The 26,351-nt window shown below is 49.9% G+C and overlaps 1 protein-coding gene across 1 annotated transcript in view; it reads left to right on the forward strand.

Annotated features, from left to right (window-relative positions):
• The window catches only part of LOC101944632 (guanylate-binding protein 1-like), a 163,315-nt gene that overhangs the window by 37,549 nt on the left and 99,415 nt on the right, over positions 1-26,351 (forward strand). Inside the window, exon 4 of the mRNA XM_065574580.1 lies at positions 17,785-17,894. Within this exon, the coding sequence (XP_065430652.1) occupies positions 17,785-17,894 (110 nt within the window). The remainder of the gene's footprint in view (positions 1-17,784; positions 17,895-26,351) is intronic.

Here is a 26,351-nt window from a genome sequence, read left to right on the forward strand (position 1 = left end):
GGAGGCCGTGGGCATCTCTGCCGGCGAGGATCCCCCCCGGCCCTCCTCATGGCACCGATCATCTTCGCCACATTGAGCACCCGGAGCTGTAGGATGGGTCTCCGCAGGAGCCAGGTGCTCTCCTTCCTTCGGGAGGGGGGGTACTCTGTGATTTTCCTGCAGGAGACCCATACGGATCTGGCCGCTGAAGCTAGTTGGCGGCTGGAGTGGGGGGACAGGGTCTACTTTAGCCACCTCACAGTTTGTACAGCTGTTCTCCCCCGACCTACGGTCCGAGGTGTTGGGGGTCGCCGAAGCTGTGCCGGGCTGCCTGCTGCACCTCCGGGTCTGCATGGAGGGGCTTGTGGTCAATCTCATCAACGTTTACGCCCCGACATCGGGCCCGGAGAGGTTGCGTTTTTATCAGCAGGCATCCGCCTTCCTAGGCACCATGGATCCTCACGAGTGCCTGGTCCTGGGCGGGGACTTTAACGCCACCCTTGAAGAATGGGACCGCTCGGGGACCGAGCAGCACCCGGCCGCCGCGGACGTCCTCCAGGAGATCATCGAACATCACTTCCTGGTGGACATCTGGCGCGACCACCACCCGGATGACGTTTCAACGTTCACTTTTGTCTGGGTGGAGGTCCATCAGTCGTGCCACTCCTGGTTCGACTGCATCTATTTGTCACGCTTCATCTTTCACGGGCCCACTCCTCCAGCGTCCGGCCGGCCCCTTTTTCAGATCATCATTTAGCCACCGTGACAGCCTCTCTCTGCTCAGAGAGGCTGGAGCCGGCCTATTGGCACTTTAATAATAGCTTGTTGGAGGATGTGGGCTTCGTGGCGTCCTTCCGGGAGTTCTGGCTGGCCTGGCGAGGGCAGCGGCGTGCCTTTCCCTCGGCGCGGTGGTGGTGGGACCTGGGGAAGGTGCGCGCCCGGCTCTTCTGCCGTGACTACACCCGGGGCGCCAGCCGACGGAGGGATGCGGTGATAGGGCAATTGGAACAGGAGGTCTTAGAGCTGGAGAGGCGTCTGGCCGCCAGCCCCGGTGATCCATCGCTCGGCGGAGCATGCCGGGAGAAGCGGGAGGAGCTCCGGACCCTCGAGGACCATCGGGCCCGAGGTGCCTTTGTTCGATCCCGCATCCACCTCCTTCGGGAGATGGATCGCGGCTCCCGCTTCTTCTATGCCCTGGAGAAAAAGAGGGGGGCCAAAAAGCATGTCACCTGCCTTCTAGCAGAGGACGGTACCCCCCTCACGGATCCGGCGGAGATGTGCGGGAGGGCCAGGGCCTTCTAAGCACACCTTTTCTCCCCATATCCGACCGATCCTAACGCTTGCAGAATGCTGTGGGATGAACTCCCGACGGTCAGCGCGGACGACCGAGACCGGCTGGAGCTGCCTCTCACTCTGGCCGAGTTCTCGGAAGCCCTCCGCCACATGCCCACCAATAAATCTCCGGGCATGGATGGGCTGACCGTGGAGTTCTATCGCGTGTTTTGGGACGTCCTTGGCCCGGACCTTATCACCATCTGGGCCGAATCCTTGCAGGGCGAGGTCCTCCCTCTTTCGTGCAGGCGAGCTGTGCTCGCCTTATTGCCGAAGAAGGGGGACCTCTGCGATTTACGGAATTGGCGTCCCATCTCACTCCTCAGCACGGACTATAAAGTCGTAGCGAAGGCCATCTCGCTGCGGCTAGGGTCCGTGCTGGCGGACGTGATCCACCCAGACCAGACCTACACCGTCCCGGGCCGCACCATCTTCGACAACTTGTATCTGGTCCGGGACCTCTTGGAACTCGGGTGTAGGAATGGTCTGTCGTTCACCCTCCTGTCCCTGGATCAGGAGAAGGCGTTTGACAGGGTGGACCATGGGTATCTCCTGGGCAAGCTGCGAGCGTTTGGCTTCGGGCCCCAGTTTGTGGGTTTTCTCCAGGTGCTGTACGCCTCTGCAGAGTATTTGGTCAGGCTCAACTGGACTCCTTTGGGCGAGGAGTACATCAAGGGTGCCCCCTCTCGGGCCAGCTGTATGCTCTGGCGATCGATCCCTTCCTCTGTCTCCTCCGTAGGAGGTTGACGGGGTTGGTGCTGTGGAAGCCGGAGCTGCGGCTGGTCCTGTCAGCGTACGCTGATGACGTGCTCCTCGTGGTCCAGGACCCGGGCGACTTGGTGCGGGTGGAGGCTTGCCAGACCATCTATTCGGCAGCCTCCTCCGCCCAGGTCAACTTCAGGCCGTCCGGTGGAGCGCGGGTCCGCTGCTCTATCTCGGCATTTACCTTTCTGCCACGCATCCGTCTCTGCCAGAGAACTGGCTAGGTTTAGAGAGCAGGGTGTCGGAGCGGCTCGGGAAATGGACAGGACTGCTCCGGTGTCTCTCCCTTCGAGGGAGAGCACTGGTGCTCAATCAACTGGTCCTGTCCATGCTCTGGTACCAGCTCAAAACCCTGGTCCTGGCCCCGGGTTTCCTGGCCAACCTCCGGACGTTGATTCTGGAGTTCTTTTGGCCAGGACTGCACTGGGTCTCTGCGGAGGTTCTCCATCTACCCCTGGAGGAGGGAGGGCAGGGCCTGAAGTGTTTGCATGCTCAGGTCCACGTCTTCTGCCTCCAGGCCCTGCAGAGGCTCCTTTATGGTGCAGGTAGTCCGGCGTGGAGCTTATTGGCGCATGCCTTCCTGCGCCGCTTCCGTGGGCTCCGATATGACCAGCAGCTCTTTTGTCTCCATCCGAGAGGTCTTCCGCGAGACCTCTCTGGGCTGCCGGTCTTCTACCAAGACCTCCTCCGGACCTGGAAACTGTTCTCAGTGACCAGGTCCGTGGCTCCCACCGTGGGGGCAGATCTCCTCGTGGAGCCCCTGCTACACAACCCCCAGCTCCGTGTGCAGGTGGCGAAGTCCCCCATGGTGCGCCAGAGATTGGTCCTGGCAGAAGTCACCAAAGTTTGGAGACCTCCTGGACTATGACCGGGGAGACTGGCTGGATCCCCTGACACTCGCTCAGCGCATGGGGCTCTCCAGACCTCGTACTCCCCGGCGTGTGCTTCAGGAGGTGAGGGCCGCTTTACCACCCACTGTTCGGGAATATCTCGACCGGGTCCTGCGAGAGGGCACGCCCTGCCCACCTTCCACTCCGAGCCCTCCAGACCTTTTCATCAGGCCCCTGCCCCGTAGACCCAATCGGCCCCCCCCCGTCCCTTCGCCATGAGCCAGCTGCACGATCTGCAGCCGATTCTGTTCCGGACCACGCCAAGGAAACATCTATACACGCTCGTGCTCCATGTTCTTCATGTCCTCACCCTTGCGTCCCGCCCCGATACGAAGTGGCGGGACCTCCTGCCACCTCTGGAGGGTGAGGAACCCCGGTGGGCCAGCCTTTATTCTGCTCTGATCCCGAAGCCCACTGGGGACATCAGTGGCGGTTCCTTCACGGAGCCGTGAGCACGGGAATGTACTTGGCATGGTTTACCCCTATCCCAGACACCTGCCCCTTCTGCGGCGTGAGGGAAACCCTGGTGCATGTTTACTTGGAGTGCGCCAGGCTGCAGCCCCTATTCCAGCTCCTCAAAGATATTTTGTTACAATTTTGGTTGCACTTTTCCCCTCATCTTTTTATTTATGCACTCCCTATCCATCGCCCCACAAAGTCGCGGGACCTCCTGGTCAACCTCCTCCTGGCCCTAGCAAAACTGGCCATTTATAAAACCAGCGTGAGGAGGTTGGCTGATGGAGTCTCCTGTGACTGTGGGGCCTATTTCCGGTCCTCCGTTCGTTCACGTATCCGGGCAGAATTCCTCTGGGCGGTGTCCACTGGCTCCCTTAACACCTTCGAGGAGCAGTGGGTGCTGTCTGGGGTTCTCTGCTTGGTGTCCCCGTCTGGTTCTCTTCTTTTGACCCTTTGACCTCACTCCTGTCCCTGTTCTTTTATTAGTTGTCCCCCATAACTTTTTGGTCTCCAGGCCCTGTAGACCCCCCTTAGGCTGGGGGGGATCCTTTAGCACATCCTGGATCCCAATAGGACCAGACTCCTGTACCCCACTGGTCTCGGTCTGTCACAATATTTAACATGGGGAAATAGATTCAATTCATTCAAACAGAGTCTGGGAACGGTTGGGTTATTACACTCCCACCTTTTCATGTTCTCTGTATGTAAAAATGTCTTCTTGCTGTGTGTTCTATTCTATGTATCCGATGAAATGGGCTGTAGCCCATGAAAGCTTATGTTCTAATAAATTTGTTAGTCTCTAAGGTGCCACAAGTACTTCGACTTGCTTACTGTTGAACAGTCAGTTTTTCTAAGTGTTCTAAAATCCACATGCATAAATGGATTGTCTTGGAAATAACTGTGCCCCAGGGGATCTGTTGTGGCGGTAACATTCCAGATTTGACGGTGTTTGAGCAAGGAGTTCCCAAGATATGTCCCCCACCGAAAAATACTATGTGACATCACAGTGTTATGGCTCAGATAATGTTTGGTTTTTTGCACACACCTTGGGCTATGGCTCTGGTTCTCCCCAACTGATCTGACCTACCTGAGACTGATCTCCAGGGCCGTCCTTACCCATACGCAAAGTAGGAAGCTGCGTAGGGCACCAGGAAACCTTGTGCAGCAGCATGCTGCTCCAGTCCCTGCCCCTCCTCTTCCTGCCCCAACTCTGCCCCAGCCCCGCCTCCTCTCCACCCCTTCCCCAAGCCCACACCCCAGCCCCACCCCCACTCCCCTGAGCTCTGCAGCAGGGCCAGGCCTGCACGCACCAGCAGTGGGAAGTGCATTGACCCGGCCCCAGCCGCGCTGCCAGTGAGTGCTGGGGGGTGGTTCCCTCCTGCCTCTTAAGCCAGTCCCCCCTCAGAGGCCTGGGTCCAGCCCCTCCCTCCTCCTTTAATCCCCAAGGCCTGCCCCCCCAGAGGACGGGGCCCCACACACCCCCACGGGCGGCTGTGTAGGTCCCCAGCATAGCTAGGGATGGCTCTGCTGATCTCAGCTAGTGTCCGGCACCCACAGCCCCTACGGGAAAGAAATATTGTAAAAGTTAAGAAGGGTGAGATTTAGAAGTACAATCTGGGTCTAGCCAAGCTGATGAGCCAGAGAAAATCACCTGTGTATGTACAGAAAAATTACGGGGGACAACTAATAAAAGAACAGGGACAGGAGTGAGGTTAAAGGGTCAAAAGAAGGGAACCAGACGGGGGCACCGAGCAGAGAACCCCGGACAGCGTCCACTGCTCCTCGAAGCCGACAAGGGAGCCAGTGGTAGTATAATGATGCCGTGTGCTCCTCTGGCTGTGATCAAAGAAAAACAGGTAGCTTCAACTCTCAGTGTCAGCGTGATCAAAGGGGTTGCTGAGCATTAGAAAGTCACCCATAATAGAAAACCCTGTTCTAAGGACCAGTGTAAGGTCCACATTGACTAAAGTGGTGCCAGGATACTGTCAGTCAAAACAGTAACTTGTGTGTGTCATGATAAACAAACTTCAACTTTCTACAATAATTCATCCTGTCTACACCACCCCAGGGATCAGACCTGTCAGTTTCACCTGTCCAAATGTTGTAATTCTGTGGAAAAAGGAAGGAAGGAAATGTCAAACTCTAGAAAACTTTGAGTCACATGGCCCTTTTTAAAGCTATCATTGCAAACCTCAAATTATGTCCTCCCCTACCACAAACGCCTATAGAATAATCAAGCAGTGCACAAGCCACAATAAAATTTTAAAATGATACTCTGGCCCAAAAGACAATTTCTGTAGACCATTTTCATCCTTGTAAAGGAAATGCTGGTACAAATTTAACTGTGGTGAGGATAACTTTCCATCCTTATATTGCTGAGCCATATTAGGGCTGGGGTAGAGTTAGTGTTGTCGCATTAATTTTGATGGAATAAATGAGCTCAGAGAGTCAAAAGTGTTAAATGATTCTGTCACTGTACAACACTAAACAGTTAAACATGGTTTGGGGTTTTGGAATACAGAGACTTTGGGCTGCTTAGTCCCATAGCAAACACACCATTAAAAATCTTTAATCTTTTATTAAAGAAACAGAAAAAGAAGGAAAAACAGTTAAAGCCTTTGAAATGTAAAGTCTTAACTAGGTCTTTTTGTTTGAACAATATCCCTGTTCCCTTTCCCTTTAACAGTAGAGAGTTTTTAGAAGGAAAAAACCCTGGTTTGATAGTGTCTATGGGTATTTCTACACTTATAATGTTACAGTGTCACAGCTGCATCACTGTAGTGCTTCAGTGTAAACACTACCTATGCCAATGGGTGGGGTTCTCCTGTTATCATAACCACCTCACTGAGGCCTTGGCTACACTTGCGAGTTGCAGCGCTGTAGAGCCACCCCCAGTGCAGTAACTCACTCCCCGACCACACTGGCAAGGTATTTGCAGCACTGTATCTCCGTGGTTGCAGAGCTGCACGTACTCCACGTCCCCGAGAGGAATAGCGAGTATTGCGCTGCCGCTGCAGCGCCGCGGTGCCAGTGTGGCCGCCCAATGCGCTGTGACTGGCCTCCAGAAGTATTCGGCAGTATCCCACAATGCCTGTTCTAGCCACTCTGGTCATCAGTTCAAACTCTACTGCCCTGGCCTCAGGTAACCAACCATGTGACCCACCCTTTACATTCCATGGGAATTTTAAAAATCCCCTGTTTGCTCAGCCTGGCGTGGCGTGGAGTGCTATCAGCGAATCTTTCCAGGTGACCATGCCTCCACATGCCAAGCGAGCCCCAGCATGGAGCAATGGCGAGTTGCTGGACCTCATCAGTGTTTGGGGGGAGGAAGCTGTCCAGTCCCAGCTGCGCTCCAGCAATAGGAATTATGATACCTTCGAGAAGGTATCAAAGGACATGATGGAAAGGGGCCATGACCGGGACACCCTGCAATGCAGGATTAAAGTGAAGGAGCTGCGGAGTGCCTACTGCAAAGCCCGTGATGCAAACGGCCACACGGGTGCTCCCCCCGCGACCTGCCGATTCTACAAAGAGCTGGATGCGATACTTGGGGTTAACCCCACCTCCACTCTGAGCACCACCATGGACACTTCAGAGCCAGTGTGGGGAGAGGGGAGGAGGAGGAGGAGGAAAACAGGAGTGAGGATGGTGGGCCAGATGGAGACACCCCAGAGTCCATGGAGCCATGCAGCCAGGAGCTCTTCTTGAGCCAGGAGGAAGTTAGCCAGTCACAGCAGCCGGTACTTGGTGGAGGACAAACAGAAGAGCAGGTTCCCGGTAAGCGGTTTTTTTTTGGGAAGGAATTTTTTTGGTGCGGACTCTTTGGGAGAGGAGGGTTAGGCATGCATACCTAGATGCGGAATAGTGCATTGATGTGGTTTATCCAGGGCCGGCTCCAGGCACCAGCCCACCAAGCATGTGCTTGGGGCGGCACCTGGAGGGGGGCCGTGTGGCGCGGTGCTCTGGCCTGAGAGTGCGGCCGCGACTGGGCTCGCCGCCCTCCTAGCGGCGCTCCTGCCGCTGGGGAGAGCGGAGCCGCAGTGGGCTCGCCGCCCTCCCCCGGCGCTCCAGCCGGCCGGGGAGAGTGGGGCCCCGGCCGGGCTCGGTGCCCTCCCCTGCCGCACTCCCTGCTGGGGGCGGCGGGCAGCAGGAGACTTTTTTGCCTGGGGCGTCAAAAAAAGCTAGAGCCGGCCTTTGGTTTATCACATCGCGGTAATCGGGCTTGGTAATCAACTTGAGTCCAGAATGTGTGCAATGCTCTTGTGCAGGTTTATCGGGAGAGTGACCGTGGTCCTTGTCCCAGCCAGGCTAACGTGTCCGCACCACTGTGCCGCGAGGGGCGGGGGGACCATTGCTGCACACAGGCAAGCTGCATATGGGCCAGGGCAGAAGCTGCATTGCAGTAGAAGAGTCTCCCTTACTTCCCATGTCACCCTCAGAAGCGAGATATAGTCCAGGATGAACTCCAGTGGAAAATGTTGGGACAGTGTTCAGTGTAGCTGCCCCCTGAAGCTGTTGGCTCTCCCCAAGGCACAGAAACCCAGAGGACAGTGCAGCCCTGAAACAATCAGTCCCCCTTACTCACCATTTTGAGGCTCCTGTGGGATATGTGTGCTCTGTTTCGGACGGGAAAATTATGCTATTGTGTAGACCCTGTGTGTTTTCTACTCCTTAAGTGCGGGGGGAATCATTACTCTGTCTGGTATAAACAATGCTGCCTCTGTTAAATGTTGCATTTTGCCTATACAGCTGCATCAACTTTGAGACCTCAGCCGTCCCTCTTATCGCCTGCTCAAAGACTGCAAAGACTCAGGAAGAGACCACGAAAAAGCAAAGAAGACATGCTGCAAGAAGTTATGCGGCAATCTATTAAAGAGAATGAGAAAGCACAGAACTGGAGGGAGAGAAAAAGCAGGATCCGCCAGGAAAACGCAGCGCACTGGCGGCAAAGCACGGAGCACCGGCAGCAAAGCACTGATAGGCTCATAAGCATCCTGGAGCGTCAAGCAGATGCTATCCAGGAGCTCATAGCCATGCAGAAGGAGCAGTACCGCAAGCGCAAACGCCACCCCCCTAGAGCCCTTGTCCCAAAACTCTTTCTGTTGTGCCCCACTGTCACCTCCAACCCACTTTCCCCAACTTCCATGTTCTTCACACCACCAGCTGCCTCCAACACCAGTATCTTCACCACCCAGCCCTGAAAACCACGACCCTTACCCTCTGCACTCAACCCCCGTCACCATGCAGTATAGCTATCCTGAAGTGCAGCACTCACTGCACAGCACACCAGACAGGACATATGCAAATCTGTGATTGTACCATTCCCCACTCCACCCCCTTGTTTCTTTTCAATAAATATTTTTTTTTCTTTCAGTAAATGGATTTCTTGGCTTTGAAAACATTCTTTATTATTGCATAAAGTAAAAGACTCCTTAGCCCAGGAGATAAACAGGCACAGCAAGTCTGCTTGTCTGCTTTGCAAACACTGATTCCTAAAGATTGGAACTACTGCACTTCACTCCCGTGCAAGGCACCAGATATCACTGCTGGTTTTCAGCCTCAAATTGCTCCCTCAAGGCATCCCTAATCCTCGCAGCCCTGCGCTGGGCCCCTGTAATAGCCCTGCTCTCTGCCTGTTCAAATTCAGCCTCCAGGTGTTCAACCTCAGAGGTCCATGCCTGAATGAAGCTTTCACCCTTCCCTTCACAAATATTATGGAAGGTACAGCATGCGGATATAACCGCGGGGATGCTGTTTTCGGCCAAATCCAGCTTCCCATACAGAGATCACCAGTGGCCCTTTAAATGGCCAAAGGCACACTCCACAGTCATTTGGCACAGGCTCAGCCTGTAGTTGAACCGTTCCTTGCTGCTGTCAAGGCTCCCTGTGCAGGGTTTCATGAGCCACGGCATTAACGGGTAAGCAGGATCTCCAAGGATCACAATGGGCATTTCGACTTCCCCACCGTGATCTTCCACTCTGGGAAAAAAGTCCCGGCCTACAGCTTCCTGAACAGCCAAGTGTTCCGAAAGTTGCGTATGTCATGCACCTTTCCTGGCAAGCCTGTGTTAATGTCAATGAAACGCCCACGGTGATCCACAAGCACCTGGAGAACCATAGAGAAATACCCCTTCCGATTAACGTACTCGGATCCTAGGTTGGGTGGTGCCAGAATAGGAATGTGCGTCCCATCTATCGCCCCTCCACAGTTAGGGAAACCCATTTGTGCAAAGCCATCCACTATTTCCTGCACATTACCCAGAGTCATGGTTCTTCTGAGTAGGATGCTATTAATGGCCCTGCAAACTTGCATCAACACGATTCCAATGGTCGACATTCCCACTCCAAACTGGTTTGCGACTGACCGGTAGCTGTCTGGAGTTGCCAGCTTCCAGAATGCAATAGCCACCCGCTTCTCCACCAGCAGGGCAGCTCTCAATCTCGTGTCCTTGCGCCGCAGGGTGGGGGCGAGCTCCTCACACAGTCCCATTAAAGTGGCTTTTCTCATCTGAAAGTTCTGCAGCCACTGCTCATCATCCCAGACTTCCATGACGATGTGATCCCACCACTCGGTGCTTGTTTCCCGAGCCCAAAAGCAGCGTTCCACGGTGCTGAGCATGTCCGTGAATGCCACAAGCAATTTCGTGTCGTACGCGTTACGCGGCTCGATAGCATTGTCGGACTCCTCACCCTCACTGTCACTTTGGATCTTAAGGAATAGTTCGATAGCCAAACGTGACGTGCTGGTGAGATAAGTCAGCATATGCCTCAGCAGTCCGGGCTCCATTTCCTGCAGACAGATCCTGCTGCACAGAACCCGTTGAAAGATGGTGCCAAAGGTGGACGGAAACAAAGGGATTTCTGGGATGCGAAGCGATGCATCACAGGGCGTTGGGACAGGACCCAGAATGCCGTGCACCCACGCCCCCTTCCCACAACCCATGGCGCCAGAATGGGAAGAGGTGCTCTGTGGGATAGCTGCCCATAATGCACCGCTCCCAATGGCACAGCAAATGCTGTAAATGTGGCCACGACAGTGCGCTGGGCAGCTGTCAGTGTGGACAGACTGCAGCGCTTTCCCTACTCAGCTGTACGAAATCAGGTTTAACTCTCAGCACTGTACATCTGCAAGTGTAGCCAAGGCCTGAGAGGCAGCAGCTGTGTTAATGGAAGAATTCTTAGGTCAGCTTAACTGCAACACTCGGGTGTGGAATTTTCACATCCTTGACCACCCAGAGTCCAGGCAAGCTCTCATAACCTCATGTTCAGGCTCTGACTCTCTGTCTGACCTCCTTAGTCATTTCCCCGGTGAGAGCCCTGACTCCTTCCAGCAGCCACCTCTTACCCACACCTCACAGCTTCCCAGTCCTTTGTTCTTGAGCTAGGGAAATGCTCTTCATGCCTAAGGAAAGGCAGGGAAACCCATCTCCCTCTGGGGCTTTGGTTGCTAGGTGTCAATAGCCTGGGGACTGGATTTCCCATTGTCTTCTTGGATTCTTCACTGATGTGGGGTCAGCCTCAGTCAGTCCCATTTTAATGACCCATTCTGGCTTAGACAGCCAGGCACCATTCATACCTACATCTCTCAGCATTCCCTGAGAGCAAACAGTCCTTTTCTGCCTACTGGGAAATAATGCTGGGTATAGCTGAAATTGAGGCACACACAGTATTCCCCCAAAGTAGTACAGAAAATTCCCAATTCGTCACACTACAACACTTATCTTTTCCCCCACAATGAACTCAGAAAATAAGTGTATCTTATCCAGCTATAACTGACCATTTTTCATTTTGTCAGCAATCACAAAAATGTCTTAACAAACAATCTAGAAAGGTAATATGCATTCAAAATGCTAATGTGTACCTGCAACATGAATGTCACTTAAACAAAGTTTTTTATGTAGGAATTTTCTTCCTCTGTTTTTTGAAAAATGAATTGCTTCATGGTTCTCCTCACTGTCACTCACAGTATACAAGAATTGTGCAAGATCCTTACTAGACAAAATAATATCCTGAAGGCCATCATCCCCTCTTGTCCTTAAGAGTCACATGTTGAAGTCTTTCAGCTGCCCCTGGAAGTTCTTCAGCACCTTACAGGACAGAGAGCTATAATTCCATGTGGCAATCAATTGGCCAAGTTCCATTAGACACAAAGCTTGTCTGCCTCCATATTCAAAGCTTATGTGCTCTGATCATCTTAGATCACTTACATGGAAAAAGCAAAGGTCAGTGTGGTGACAGAACAGCGCACTTACTATTGGAAGATGTGTATGTATGAACAATTATTTAGACCAATGTTCTCTAGTGCACATTCCTTATATTCTATATGCAAGGAAGGAAAGATAGGAAGCTGGTATCTCTGCAGGGCAGAGTTAGAATAATAGAATCATAGACTATTAGGGTTGGAAGAGACCTCAGGAGGTCATCTAGTCCAATCCCCTGCTCAAAGCAGGACAGACACCAACTAAATAATCCCAGCCAGGGCTTTGTCAAGCCAGGCCTTAAAAACCTCCAAGGATGGAGATTCCACCACCTCCCTAGGTAACCCATTCCAGTGATTCATCACCCTCCAAGTGAAATAGTGTTTCCCAATATTCAACCTAGACCTCCCCCACTGCAACTTGAGACCATTGCTCCTTGTTCTGTCATCTGCCACCACTGAGACTAGCCAAGTTCCATACTCTTTGGAACCACCCTTCAGGTAGTTGAAGGCTGCTATCAAATCCCCCCTCGTTCTTCTCTTCTGCAGACTAAATAACCTCTCCTCGTAAGTCATGTGCCCCAGCCCCCTAATCATTTTCATTGTCCTCCACTGGACTCTCTCCAATTTGTCCATATCCCTTCTGTAGTGGTGGGCCCAAAACTGGATGCAATACTCCAGATGTAGCCTCACCAGTGCTGAATCGAGGGGAACTTAGATGCCTTGTTTGTAAAGTACAGCTTGAACTCTGCATTTCCTAGGTTTCTAATGCTCTAGTATAGTAATAACATGGTTTAGTTTTCAAGTAGTGTTTGTGAAAGACAGCATGCACTCAAACCACTGCTATGTTTCTATAATCCCTACCTCATTCTATAAACACCAAACAAACATCTTCTGGAATGAGTGAGACAAAGGGGTGTGTGAGAGATAATAACTTTTATTGGATCAACTTCTGTTGGTGAGAGAGACAAGCTATTGAGCTACACAGAGCTCTTCTTTATGTCTATGTGTAAGCTCGAAAGATTGTCTCTCTCCCCAACAGGCATTGGTCCAATAAAAGATATTACCTCACTCACCCTGTCTCTCTAATATCCTGGGACCAACACAGCCACAATAACACTGCATACATCTTCTGGAATAACTATTGCACACTTTGGCATCATTGCCATGTTTTTAACATACAAATATGTGCACTGATTAGGTGGATGATGTGTGTCAGGGTTCCCTCCCCACTCTGAACTCTGGGGTACAGATGTGGGGACTTGCATGAAAGACCCCCTATGCTCAGTTCTACCAGCTTAGGTTAAAAACTTCCCCAAGGCAAATATCCTTCTTTGTCCTTGGATGGTATTTCTGCCACCACCAAGTCATTTAGACAAAGATTCAGGGAAAAGACCACTTGGAGTCCCTATTTCCCCAAAATATTCCCCCAAGCCCCTTCATTCCCTTTCCTGGGGAGGCTTGAGAATAATATACTAACCAATAGGTTAACAAAGTGAGCACAGACCAAACCCTTTGGTTTTTAGGACACTAAAAATCAATCAGGTTCTTAAAAGAAGAACTTTATTATAAAGAAAAAAGTAAAAGAATCACACCTGCAAAATCGGGATGGACAGTAACTTTACAGGGTAATAAAAGATTAAAACACAGAGGATTCCCCTCTAGGCTCAACTTTAAAGTGACAAAAATAGGAATAAGCCTCCCTCTTAGCATAGGGAAAATTCACAAGCTAAAACAAAAGATAATCCAACACATTTCCTTGCTATTACTTACAATTTCTGTAATTGTAGATGTATCATTCCAGGTATCTTTTTAGGAGCTGGTTTACCTGCTTGGTCTCTCTCTCTGTCCCGAGAGGGAACCAACCAAGAGAGCACAAACAAAACCTCCCCCCACCAGATTTGAAACTATCTTCTTTTCCCATTGGTCCTTCTGATCAGGTGCCAACTAGGTTAACTGAACTGATTAACCCCTTACAGGTAAAACGACTCTATACCTCTGTCTGTACCTCTGGCCAGGAGGGATTTTATTTTACTGCATACATAAAGGTTGTTACCCTTCCCTTTATATTTATGACACTGTGTTATAGGTACACTGGGGACAGCATTAACGTTTGTGTTCAAGGTGGTGGTAAAAGAATTTAGAATGTGCATTTTCTTTCCATGTTGAAGGATAAGGGAGTGTATTATGGAGGTGCACACGGTGTCAGTGATATTGTTTAATGGAATCAAGTGATTCCAGTGCAGAAAGAGCAGGAGGTAGCAGTGGAGGTGGGAAGCCTAGGAGATGGCAGCTATGTCTGCAGGGAGCAAGAGGACTTCTGTAGGGCCATGAGCCAGCAGGAGAAACACTCAAGCAGCAGGAGAGAGTGAGGCAAGCTCTCTAGACAGGGAGGCCTGAGAGACACTTCTCCAAGAAGGGGAGAGACTGCAAGGAGTCCAGCTGGAAGTGCCTGTGAAGAAGGACAAACTGCAAACAGGAGGTGCTGGGACTGTTTGAGTTAATGTTCTGTTTTTGGAAGACCTTGTGTTATTGTGGATTATCAGGAGACAGAGGCTGGGCTGGGGCTTGAGCCTAGAGGGCCAGTGTGCCCCTGAGGACTCAATACACTGACCCCAGGAGAAGTTTGCTTGAGCTGCCTTTGAAATGAGTGAGTTCTTAGAAGGCCTTGAAGAGCCTTGGGGGAGGGATAGCTCAGTGATTTGAGCATTGGCCCCCTAAACCTAGGGTTGTGAGTTCAATCCTTGAGGGGATCTGGGCCAAAAATCAGTACTTGGTCTTGCTAGTGAAGGCAGGGGGCTGGACTCAGTGACCTTTCCTTTCCAGTTCTCAGAAATAAGATATTTATATTAAAAGGGGGGGGGGCAGAGGCAGGGTTCTGTAGAGTGACCTCTGCCTATTGGAGGCTGCTGCCTGTGTTATAATGTGGTATTTGGGGTTTAATGAATGTAGATGGAGGTTTCCTTATCTGTACATTTTCTTGCTTTTAATTGATCACTTGGCCAATATTGTATTTAAACAACTTTAACTGTAATCAAAATTTAGTAGTGTTATGGCAAAAGGTGCTAATGTCATGCCTGTTAGGAATTAGTTATATATAAGCTCTCATTATTCAAAAAGAAATCCTTTGAAAGGTCAAATTGATGAGGAGTACCAGAGAACAGCACAAGTATGTAGAGGCAAAATCAGAAAGGCCAAGGTACAAAATGAGTTACACCTGGCAAGGGACATAAAAGGCAATAGGAAAAGGATCTTTAAATACTTTAGGAGTAAGAGAAAGATGAAGGAAAGTGTAGATCCTCTACTTAGCGGGGAAGGAGAGCTAATAACTGATGACATGAAGAAAGCTGAGGTGTTTAATGCCTATTTTGCTTCAGTCTTCACTAAAATGATTAATGATGACCTTGACTCACAATTAATATTGACAACCAGGGGGAAGGAATACAAGCCAAAATAGGGAAAGAACAGATTAAAGAATATTTAGATCAATTAGATGTATTCAAGTCAGCAAGGCATGATGAAATTCATCCTTGGGTACTTAAGGAACTAGCTGAAGAAATCTGGGAACCGTTAGCAATTATCTTTGAGAACTCCCGGAGGACGGGAGAGGTCCCGGAAAGACTAGACAAGGACAAAGCTATCTTTAAAAAGGGGAACAAGGAGGATCTGGGGAATTAGAGATCAGTCAGTCTAACTTCATACCTGGAAAGATACTGGAGCAAATTATTAATCTATCAGTTTGTAAACCCCTGGAGGATAATAGGGTTATAAAGAATAGTCAGCATGGATTTGTCAAGAACAAATCATCCCAAACCAACTTAATTTCCTTCTTTGATAGGATTACTGACCCAGTGGATGGAAGGAGGCCTTAGACATAATATACCTTGATTTTAGTAAGGCTGTTGACCATAGTTCTTCATCACATTTCCCTAGTTTGCTTATGAAAATGTCATCTAGATTAATTTACTACAAGGTGGATGCACAACTGGTTGAAAGATTGTACTCATAGAGTAGTTATCAATGGTTTGCTATCAAATTGGGAGGGTGTATCTAGTGGGGTCCCACAAGGGTCATTCCTGGGTCTAGCACTAGTCAATATTTTAATGAATAACTTGGATAATGGAGTAAAGAGTATGCTTATAAAATCCTCACATGACACCAAGCTGGGAAGGGTTGCAAGCACTTTGGAGAATAGGTTTAAAATTCAAAATGACCTTGACAAATTGGAGAATGGTCTGAATTCAACAAGATGAAATTCAGTAAAGACAAGTGCAAAGTAGTTCACTTGGGAAGGAAAAATCAAATTCACAATTACAAAATAGGGAATAACTGTCTAGGTGTCAGTACTGATGAAAAGGTTCTGTGGGTTACAGTGGACCAAAAACTGAATATGAGCCAACAATTTGGTGCATCTGCAGAAAAAGGTGAATATGATTCTGGGGTGTATTGAAGGGAGTGTTGTATGTAGGACACAGCAGGTAATTGTTGCATTCTACTTGGCACTGGTGAGGCCTCAACTGTGTCCAGTTCTGGGCACCACACTTTAGGAGAGATGTGGACAAATTGGGGGGGAAGAGGTAGTTAGGATTGGGGGGGAAGTGGGCAGAGGAGAATGGGAGTGTGGGGGGGAGAGGCAGTGGGGAAAGAGGATGGGGGGGAAGTGAAGGGAATGGGAAGAGGAGAAGCTTGGGGTGGGAGCCCATGTGATCGGGGGGGCAGTTCTTTGTGCCCGGGGCCTCAGTAAATCTTAGTCTGCCTCTATTTCTATGATTCTTTGGTAATGGAATTCTCCACAGGAAGTATAAGGCTGTGTCTCCACTGCAACTAGGAGCGAGCCCCTCAGCAGGGCAGACAGACTCCTGCTAGCAGGGCTTTAACTAGTCTGCTAACAATAGCAGTGTGGATGTTGTGGCTCTGCCAGTGACTGAAGGTAGCAGCCCGAGCTCAAACCAAGGCACTTGGATGGGCTGAGAGCCTGAGCTGTGCCCCAGCTGCAGCATCCACACAGCTATTTTTAGTGCACTAGCCGGAGTTAAGCTAGTGTGAGTTTGTCTACACAGGCTGTGAGGCTTGCTCCCAGCTTCAGTGGAGACATACCCTAAAGACCCCTGCAATCCTAAATCCAGTCATTGAGGGGTGTGTGTGAGTTAAAGCACTGGGTGGGCTGGGTAGGTAGTGAATAGGGTGACCAGATGTCCCAATTTTATAGGAACAGTCCTGATTTTGGGGTCTTTTTCTTATATACACTCCTATTACCCCCCACACACTCCCTGTCCCAATTTTTTACATTTGCTGTCTGGTAATAACCCTAGTAGTGAAACCTTTCCCTGGTACCATTGTACAGCAGAACAGATGTATAAGGAGTTAATTCCCACGCTGCCTTACAAGACTGTGGGGTAAGCAGCTTCAGACTTGCAGGTTTTCCAGGTGGAAAGCTCAGGGCCTGCGGCAGTGAGAGGGAATATGTGTTAGGAGGAGAATCTGAGAGGGAGAGGCCTCAGAGAGTGGAGTCTAGGTGACAGGGCACTTGTGCTTTAGCTGAGGTTTCAGAGAGTGTGAGGAGAGTGGGGTGTTGTTATTAGCACCTCCATTCAAGCAAACAGGCCTTGGGCATGTTCTGTAAGTAAACAAATTACTCTAAGAAATACCTTGACTTTTTGTCACCAATTTCACCTCCTGTGGGAAAACGCTGAAAATGGCTCCAGATTTGCTACTGCTCAGCAAAGGGAGAACAATGGTTATAGCTGGATGATAGCATCTAAGTTTCCCCTTCCTGTAAAAGTTGACCCTGTCACTGGTACCTGCTGATTCTACGAATGAGCTTAAAGAAATACCAGTGGATTGCACCGTGTTTCATTACAGAGCAGTGCTTTGTTCAGAGCTGGAGTGTGAGGCTGCTTTTATAATTGGCATCACTGAATTGGAGTTACAGGTGAAAGGTGGATAGCTGAAGGGGTGCCAGGTACCTTCTGCACCTCCTAGGGTGGCAAACTAGCAGTCTTCTCCCCATGGGAAACTGCTGTCATGCCTGTTGGGGAGGATCCCTCCGCCCCCTCATGCAGTGCTGTTGGCCAGCAGAACCTGTGTGTTACACTGACAGAACTCATACAATGAGATGCTCTCAACCAACCCCATTCCCCTTCTCTCTCCCTGTGCCTGTCAACCTAGGGTGACCCGAAGCGTGACACCTGGATCTTCACACTGGCCGTCCTGCTGAGCAGCACCCTGGTGTACAACAGCAAAGGCACCATTGACCAGGACTCCATGAATAAGCTGCAGTATCCTTCCAGCGTTGGCTGCCCTGAGGAGTTGGAGTCTGCAGCTGCCAATGAAGGGCTGGGACCTGCACCCAGGTTTGCAGAGCCTGCTGGGGAGAAGATGGGGTGGGTTTCCAGGGTGCTATGCATAACCCAGAGTCATTCCCAAATAAAATGGAATGTCTGGGCTTCCCTCCAGTGCCAACACCTGCACTCTGCCTTCCCTGAAAGTCTCTCTCCCCCACCCCTTTAGCTCTCTGGAGATAAATGATTGATATAAGAATGGCCATGCTGAGTCAGACCAATGGTCAATCTAGCCCAGTATCCTACCTTCTGATAGTGGCTAATGCCAGGTGCTTCAGAGGGAATGAACAGAACAGGCAATCAAGTGATCCATCCCCTGTTGCCCATTCCCAGCTTCTGTGAAACAGAGGCTAGGGACACCTTCCCTACCCATCCTGGCTAATAGCCATTGATGGACCTATCCTCCATCTATAATTTATCTATACATTTATATGAATTTATATAATAGAAGGATGGTCAGTCATTTAATAACCTTCCCACCCACATGCACACGTGGAGATGTGTGGACACATTCTCACCACTAAGTAACCGGGGGTGGAGGCGGCCCTGGTATCAGATCTTAAGAGGTGTCTGGACCCTGACAATATGAAAACTAAAATGAGCCCCAATAGAAAGAGGAGGAGGGAGGGGACTTCAAAGGAAAAGTATCTCCTGTTCCCAACGATTGCACTACATTATGCACCCTCTCTCCCTTCAGTCCCAACCTTCTTCTACTGGTCCGTCCCTTTTGCCAGACCCCTCTCTGTGATGTGTACCTCTTTTTTTCAGTTCCCCCCCATATTGACAAGACAATAACAAGGAAAACCAAGAAAGAAAACAACTCACCATGTGCTTTACATGAAGCTTGGTTATCTACCTCTGGACCTTGGCTCAGCAACGGCCACTGGGTCCTGCATAGGCCATTGCCTGCCTGGGCAGCAGAAGCAGCAAGATCTTGCTTTCTGGTGTGCAGCTGGACTATGGAGAAAGCCAGGGATGTAGCTATGGGGGAAACGGGAGGCATCACAGACATACCCCTAGGTGTGTGTTAACACAAGTGACTGTGTGGATGTGGCAGCCACCTCTTTGACTGCCACAGCAGGGACTGACCAGGGGACGTACAGAGTTAAAACCATGAGCTTCTAGGGTTTGGAGCTTTGATCTGTAACTGACTCAATCTCTGTGCATTGGAACTGGGCTGGGAGACCTAGAGGGAGAGAACTGCCTCTCTGACTGACGAGGGGATTGCATGAACACACCACCATACCCTCTAACCATCCATGGAAACAAACCTGATCAGTATTCTGGACTTCCGAACTGTGTGAGATGAAGCTGCGGAGCAGCAAACTCATGTCTGTTCTCTTTTTCCCACCTTCTACACTGACCTGTCTTCCTCCCTGCTCAGAGTGGAAGAACAGACCCAGTACCCTTTATTGGACAACAGTTTCCAACTTCTGACTCTATCTGAAAAGATCTGAGCCAGGAAGGCATCTCTAGGAAATGTAGCACTAGAGAAACCTGGGGAGATGCTTGGGGACCAGGAAGACAAGCAGGGAAATAGCCTGTAGTAGCAGGTAGAGAGCTGCAGGGGGTGCTGGGCAGGGGCAGGCTGTAATAGTGCCTGGTGAACAGAACACCCTGGGCTCAGCGGACACTGCAGTGAAGACAAGGTGGGGGGAGAAGTTACGGAGACACAGCAGAGTCTGGGCCAGGCCCTGCAGCCACAGTGATAAGCACTGAACTCATCCAGGGAGCAGCTGGGGACAGAGACCCAGCAACTAGCCTGGGCTGTGGAAGGGACAGGAGCCCAAAGGAGGCTGTTGCAGCCAAGAAGCAACAGACAGCAAGAATAGGCTGGGGAGCGCTCAGTGTGCTCTGACTGGGTGTTGGCTCTGAAGAGCAGGGTGTGCTGTCCTTGTAAAGGAGAACTATGTAGTGGGCAGCTTGAAGCATAATTGTTGCCAAGGGCTGCAGCAGTCGCTAGTCAGAGCTGGGCGGGAAGTACTGTGATGGTGGACAGGAGCAATGCAGAGAGGCCCCCCCCCCCATAGGGTGACAAGACATCCCGATTTTATCGGGACTGTCCCAATATTTGCTTGTTTGTCCCACGTCCCGACCGATGTTAGGTCGGGACACTGAACAAACAAGGAAATGCTCCAGAGCCCGGAAGTGCTCGCGCCCCCCCAGCCCGACTCCACCCCCTCCTCCTGGGTGATCCGGGTTGCAAACCAAAGTCATCTAGAGACCACAGGAATATGCAAATAATTGAGTCTAGACACTCTCTAGTTATCCTGTGAGTTCCCAGTCGCCGCATCCTCTGAGGAAGCCCCAATTTGGATTGATTTCATCCAGCAGCACAAGGCAGACCTGAGCTTCAAGAGAAGCCTGTGTATTATCAGAGAGAGAGAGTTAGCCCTGATGCCTGCAGAGCATGAAGTACAGGTGTGCAAGCTGACTATGGACAGGAAAGTGATGTTACCCTGGAGGTCATTCCTGTACAGGTAAAGAGGAACCCAATGGAAGGGCTGGAAGACATGCTGGGATCCTCACCATCAGGCTGACATGAATTCCTATTGGTCCAGACCTTGGGCAAAAGTCTGAGAGGTAGAGTCCTGGGGAGAGCTTCCAATATGACAACAGAACCCCAAGTCATGTATCAGGGTATAGGGCTTAGTAGCGTCCACCCAGAGTTGACTGTATATCCGGAGATAGTACCTGAAGTACTAGCAGTACTGCAAGGCACTGGGAAAAAAGGGAGTCACCAAGGTAGGCTGAACATAGGAGTGAAACAGCCTGGAACATGTTGGAAAATTACGTCATTGGCTTCTCCACAGGGGATGATGGCCTGGAGTGCACAGGGCTCAGGCTCGGGTGGGAGCGGGAGGTGTTGAAAATGTTTTCTGCCTTGGCCATCAAAATAACTGGGGCTGCCCCTGGGTACTGGGGTTGATTTAATTTCACTCAGCACCAGGTGGGCAAGAGTTTCCACCTCAGCAGCCCATGCTGGGTGACTGTTTGGACACTGGGAGTGGGCAGAAGGCCACTGGCTCTTATTAGGCCTCTCTGATTTCTTCCCATCAGGTGTGGCAGACTGGTGTTGAGAGCTCTCCTTTGATTAGTGCTTTGACCTGCCTTGCTTTGGTGCTGAGGAAGCAATGCCAGCCTTCAGAGCCAGCGGTGCAGGGCTCAGTTCGAAGGGCTGGTTGGGGGTGAGTCAGCCCTTTTGTTAGAGCCAATCTTGGGGGTCGAATGTCAACTCACCTGATCACTTGCCCAATGGGACTTTGAGGAAGCAGATCCCTTTTAAGAGCCAGCTGTCCATTCTTCTGGGTCAGATGTGCCACTCATCAGTTATTCCAGGAGAAAGAGTTTCTGATGACTGTCCCTCGACTGGCGAGTTCTAGATGAAGAATACTGATAGTCTGAGCATTGGTCCAACATATGGCTCTCACCTAGACAGAATAAACACTGGCTATGGCTGCCAGTGTGGGGAAGGAGTCTGTTGCATGATGGAAAAGTCCTGTATGCTGAGAACTCTGGGTCCACCATTGGAAAGGCAGTAGCACCAAGCAACTAACATTTTTTTAAAAATGGGCTTTTGTGTGTGTTTTGTTAAATACAGATTAAATTGAATTATGAAATAGGGATAGGTAGCCTCAACGAACTAGACTAACCAGCTAAGATAAGGCAGAGGGAAAGAGGGAGAGTTATGGTATGGGTAGCAGATGGGCACTGCTGAGTTTTGTCTTGATGGCACAGATGGTGTGAGAGAGCTGAGGAACGGTTGGGGCCTCTGTGTTCTTTGTGCCTTCTGGTGCAGGATGGGGGCTAGAGGCCTGCAGGGCACAGCCCAAATGGACATTGCTGGGCAAAGATTCTGATCTCATGTGCATGGGGCACACGTGCACCTTGAATGGGATTCACACGGACTAAACATCTTGAAGAGGAAGCTGCAGTCTTCACACACTGTTTGAGGAGGAGAGTAACTCCTGTGCTGTACTCTGTAACCTAGGGGAACGTGCACTAAACTGCAGGTCTATGGCCCAGGAGTTCTACTCCCAGCCCTGGCCCTGACTGCCATTAAAGTTTGTGTGCACTTCATCACTCTCACTATGCACAGAGGTCTCATTCCTTGGAGGGTAATGATCGTTCATGCATTCTGTAGATAAAGACCTGAGAGCCCACAAGGAGCTAAGAAAAATCACAGGGATACCCAAAGCCTGAGCTAGGTGCCTACACTCGAGTACAATGACTAGGGAGAGATAGGCACCTTAGAGTGCAAGTCACAAAAGCCAGCAGGCCAGGTCGGGAGCTGCGTAAGCCGGCCAATGGGAGATGCTGACAAGAGTGGTGGGTGCTAAGACCCACTCCTAAGGCCATGTTGTAGGGATATGCCAGATTCTGCTTGGGATTTGCAGCTGGGAATCATAGAATCATAGAAATATAGGACTGGAAGGGGCCTTGAGAAGGCATCTGGTCCCATCCCTTGTGCTGAGGCAGGACTAAGTATTATCTAGACCATTCTGGACAGGTGTCTGTCTAACCCGTTCTTAAAAACCTCCAATGACAGAGATTCCACAACCTCCCTAGGCATTTTGTTCCAGTGCTTAAATAGCCTTGCAGTTAGGTTGGACATTAGGAAAAACTTCCTAACCCCTTTGCGGCAATGTAAACCGATTACTACTTGTCCTGTCCTCAGTGGATAAGGAGAACAATTTAGCACCTTGATAACAATTTTCAAGGACGTAAAAGGCTGTTATAATGTCCCTACTCAGTCGTCTCTTCTCCGGACTAAACAAACACAATTTTTTTCAATCTTTCCACACAGGTCATGTTTTCTAGTCCTTCAATAATTTTTGTTGCTCTCCTTTGAATTTTCTCCAGTGTGTTCACATCTTTCCCAAAGTGTGATGCCCAGAACTGGATACAATACTCCAGCTGAGCCCTCTTTGGGGTGAGGTGCCTTATACTATTTTGGAAAGGAGGAGGCCTTCCCTCATAACTACTCCCTTAGGACATGGGAGACCTTGGTTCAAGCTCTCTCTCCACCTGAGAGGGAAAAGGAATTTGAAGAGGGGTCTTCTACCTCTCAGGTGAGTTCTCTAACCATTGGGCTATGGGATATTCTGGTGTGATATTCAGTCTCTCCAGTTAAAGCTATTTCATTCCCCATATATAGTTAAAAAGCCATTAGCACAGGCAGTCTGAGTCTCCCACATGCTGGGTGAGTACTGTAACTACCAGACTATGGGGTCATCCTGAACCTTGTTTGAAATCTCTTTCTCTCTGGCTCCAGTGACTCTTTCAGCCACAGACATGTGCTTGGAACAGTCACTGGGGGCCTTCTCCAGAATAAAAAGCTGAGCATAGAAGCCACAGCCTTTCGGGGGTGGCCAAAAGGTAGTGCCTAAGGGTGCTGGATGTTGGTGGCAGGTTGCTGGGGGTGTTGTGAAGGTAGTTTTGTATTGTTTTTATTGATCTTAATGTCCTCCCATTTGTTGTTAACAGTGGTAATATTTACTTGGGGACATCTTCAGGCAAGCTGTCATTATTTTATGATTTTTGTGTTTTATTTTGTGCTGAGGGATTGGTGAGAGCAGTCCATTTGTTTTTTGTTGGTGTAAATATTGCATGAATTTTTGCTGGTCTGGGAATAAAGGGAAGTGAGAGGGCCCCCTCTACCTGTGTTGTTTGTATTTTTAGTGGGTGAGTTGCGGTGTTGGTGTTGGTGTGATGGGAAGATGGATCCCCATAGGGAGATGCTTATGAGTGGAATGAAAGGAATGGGTAAAGTTGAGTTAGTGGATTTAGAGATAACGGTTAGGATGACTCTTTGGAGGAAAGATAAGCTTCAGTGGTGGCAGAAGATACCTCAGGGGAAGTGCCTCCAGAAGATCCGCTGGGTCCCACTGTGAGAAACTAGGTGACTAAAGGGGTAGGATAATTTTGGTATTTGTTGTGAGAGTTTTTGGAAAACAAATACCTGATTAGTTGTGAGAATTCTATTGTGACATGCCATTCAGGCCTGGCAGTATTGCCAAGACCTCACTAGGTGCTGATGCAGGCCCTGATTTGGTACAGGTTGTCCCACTGGGTAGCCGGCAACCCATCAATCTCATGCAGGATGAAGGAGTGGTGCTGTAGCTATGATTTTTTTTCATCATCCTTGCAGTGCTCAACATGACCAACACATGAGCATCTGGCTGTGTTTGCTCTGTTAGTTATTTTGAAGAGTTTGCCATGTTCTTTGTGGACAAGATAGATCAGCTCTGGGCTGAGTTCCTTGGTTGTCCTGGTGGTGAGAGACGTGGATCCTGATGGAGTGTTTCCCCTTGGCTGGGTTTAATTTAGTCTCTGATAAGGATCTCTCTGGTCTAGGCTCTCTGAGGCCTACCACCTGCAGTCCCAATCCCTGCCCACTGTGGTTACTTACAGCAAGTGCCAGGGAAGTGGTGCTATGGTTGACAGCCACTGTCAATGCATTACTTAGCAAGAGGAGGGTGACAACCATTTTGAAATATATGAGGTCCTCCCACTCCTTAGGAAATCATCTCTTCATGCTAGGGTACTTGCCACTTATCACACCATCTCAAATCTCCCTTCTTAAGGAAGGTGATTGAAAAAGTTGTGATTCTTCAATTCCAGATGCATCTGGATGCAAGTGTCATTCTGCATAGATTCTGACCTCATGAGGGTCTAGAATGATCTCCTGCTTATGTTAGATCAAGGCCAGGAAGCTATTCGGAGTATGCTGGACCTATCACTTCTCTTGAAAAAGTTGATCATGCATTATTGCATCGGTTACTGTGGGATACTTCTAATGTGTGTGGGACTGTTCATTGGTGGTTGCATTCTGACCTGGAAGATCACAGTCGATGGGTGGTGATGGGGAACTGTTCCTCATTGCCAAGGGACCTGAAATTTAGCATCCTTCAGGAGCTGATCCTGTCATCCATGTTATTGCTAGTTGGAGGGTGTCACACTGTCTGGGGTGGCTCATGACTGTGAGTGCCTATCTCAGGGCAGACTGTCAGAAAACACAAAGACACCCCAAACTAATGTTGTGTTCTATAATTAGATTTCACCAAGCCAGTGACATATGTGAACTCCTGGATTACTATACCAGTCTTACCATGGAGTCACAGACAGTCCCCTTAGACTCTCCAGTCTATCTTGCCACCCAGACAAACTGGACTTAGTGATAAAACGTCACTTAAATAAAATATCACATCACATTTAGATTTCTTCCAGTCACAAGAGACCAGTCACTTACCGCAGATCAATTGGTACTCTAGCTCTTACACCAAAGACAATGCTGGTAGCCGATGCTATAGTAAACTAACTGTAACCCTTCTGCCGGGACTAGTTGACAGCAGCAAAGGCCGAGTTCAATAATGGAATGCAAAACCAGCTTGAGCCCCCACCCAGTGACCTGGGAAAATCTTACACACACCCCTGGGTGCCTCAAAGAGGCAATACTTCCCCTCTCGCAAGCACAGAGTCTTGGTGTAGCAGAAAACTTTTAATAACATGAGGTAAATGACATCAGCATTAAATTGGGAAAACACCACACTAGGGTTCAAAGACCAAATCACAAACAAAGACCCACCCCAACAAATTCAGCCAAGTCCTTTTTCATTTCGTTCTAAAGTCCAGCAACCCCAAATCACCCAAAATCCCAAAAGTCCAGCAACCCAAACGTCTCTGTCCCTGGTCAATGCAGCCCCAGAGTTCCAAAGTTTACCTGCAGCACTTTTACCTCCCTGGGTGGAAATGGGGGAGGTGGGGTGTTAAGGGGCAACTTACGTGGTCTGAGGTCTACTACCATGCCTCTCCATGGGGTTCTGCTGCAGCCTTCACCATAAGCCGCTCCATGCCACCAGCCGCCCCATGAGCTGCTCCAGCCATTCCACGAACTGCTCCACTCTGCCAGCCGCTCCGCTCCGCTCCACCCCACCCCACAAACTGCACCGCTCTGCCAGCCACTTAGCAATAGATCTTCAGGCACCCCCTGTGACAATGCGGTTCTGGCGGAACCCAACTGAGAGTGCCAACTCAGGACAAATTGCTCAAATAGGGCAGTTACAGCTCAAGGCTGGGGTTTTTTCCACCTCTAAGGCAAACCAAACCAGCCAGACTAAGAGGACTTCAGTCTCACCCCACTGGCTAACTGCAAGTCTCACAAGCAATCTCCTTAGACACTCCAGTTTCCCAGTATTACCACCAGTACCACTCGTTATGGGGACAAATGGTTATGAAAACCAATACCCCAGTAAAAGAAAAAGGTTCTCCTGATCCCAAAGGACCAAGCCCCAGACCCAGGTCAATATACAAATCAGATCTTACCCACAAATCACGCTGTTGCCAATCCTTTAGAATCTAAAATCTAAAGGTTTATTCATAAAAGGAAAAAGA

This window comes from Chrysemys picta, chromosome 20 (assembly GCF_011386835.1).
Source record: "Chrysemys picta bellii isolate R12L10 chromosome 20, ASM1138683v2, whole genome shotgun sequence".
Classification (NCBI taxonomy): Eukaryota; Metazoa; Chordata; order Testudines; family Emydidae; genus Chrysemys; species Chrysemys picta.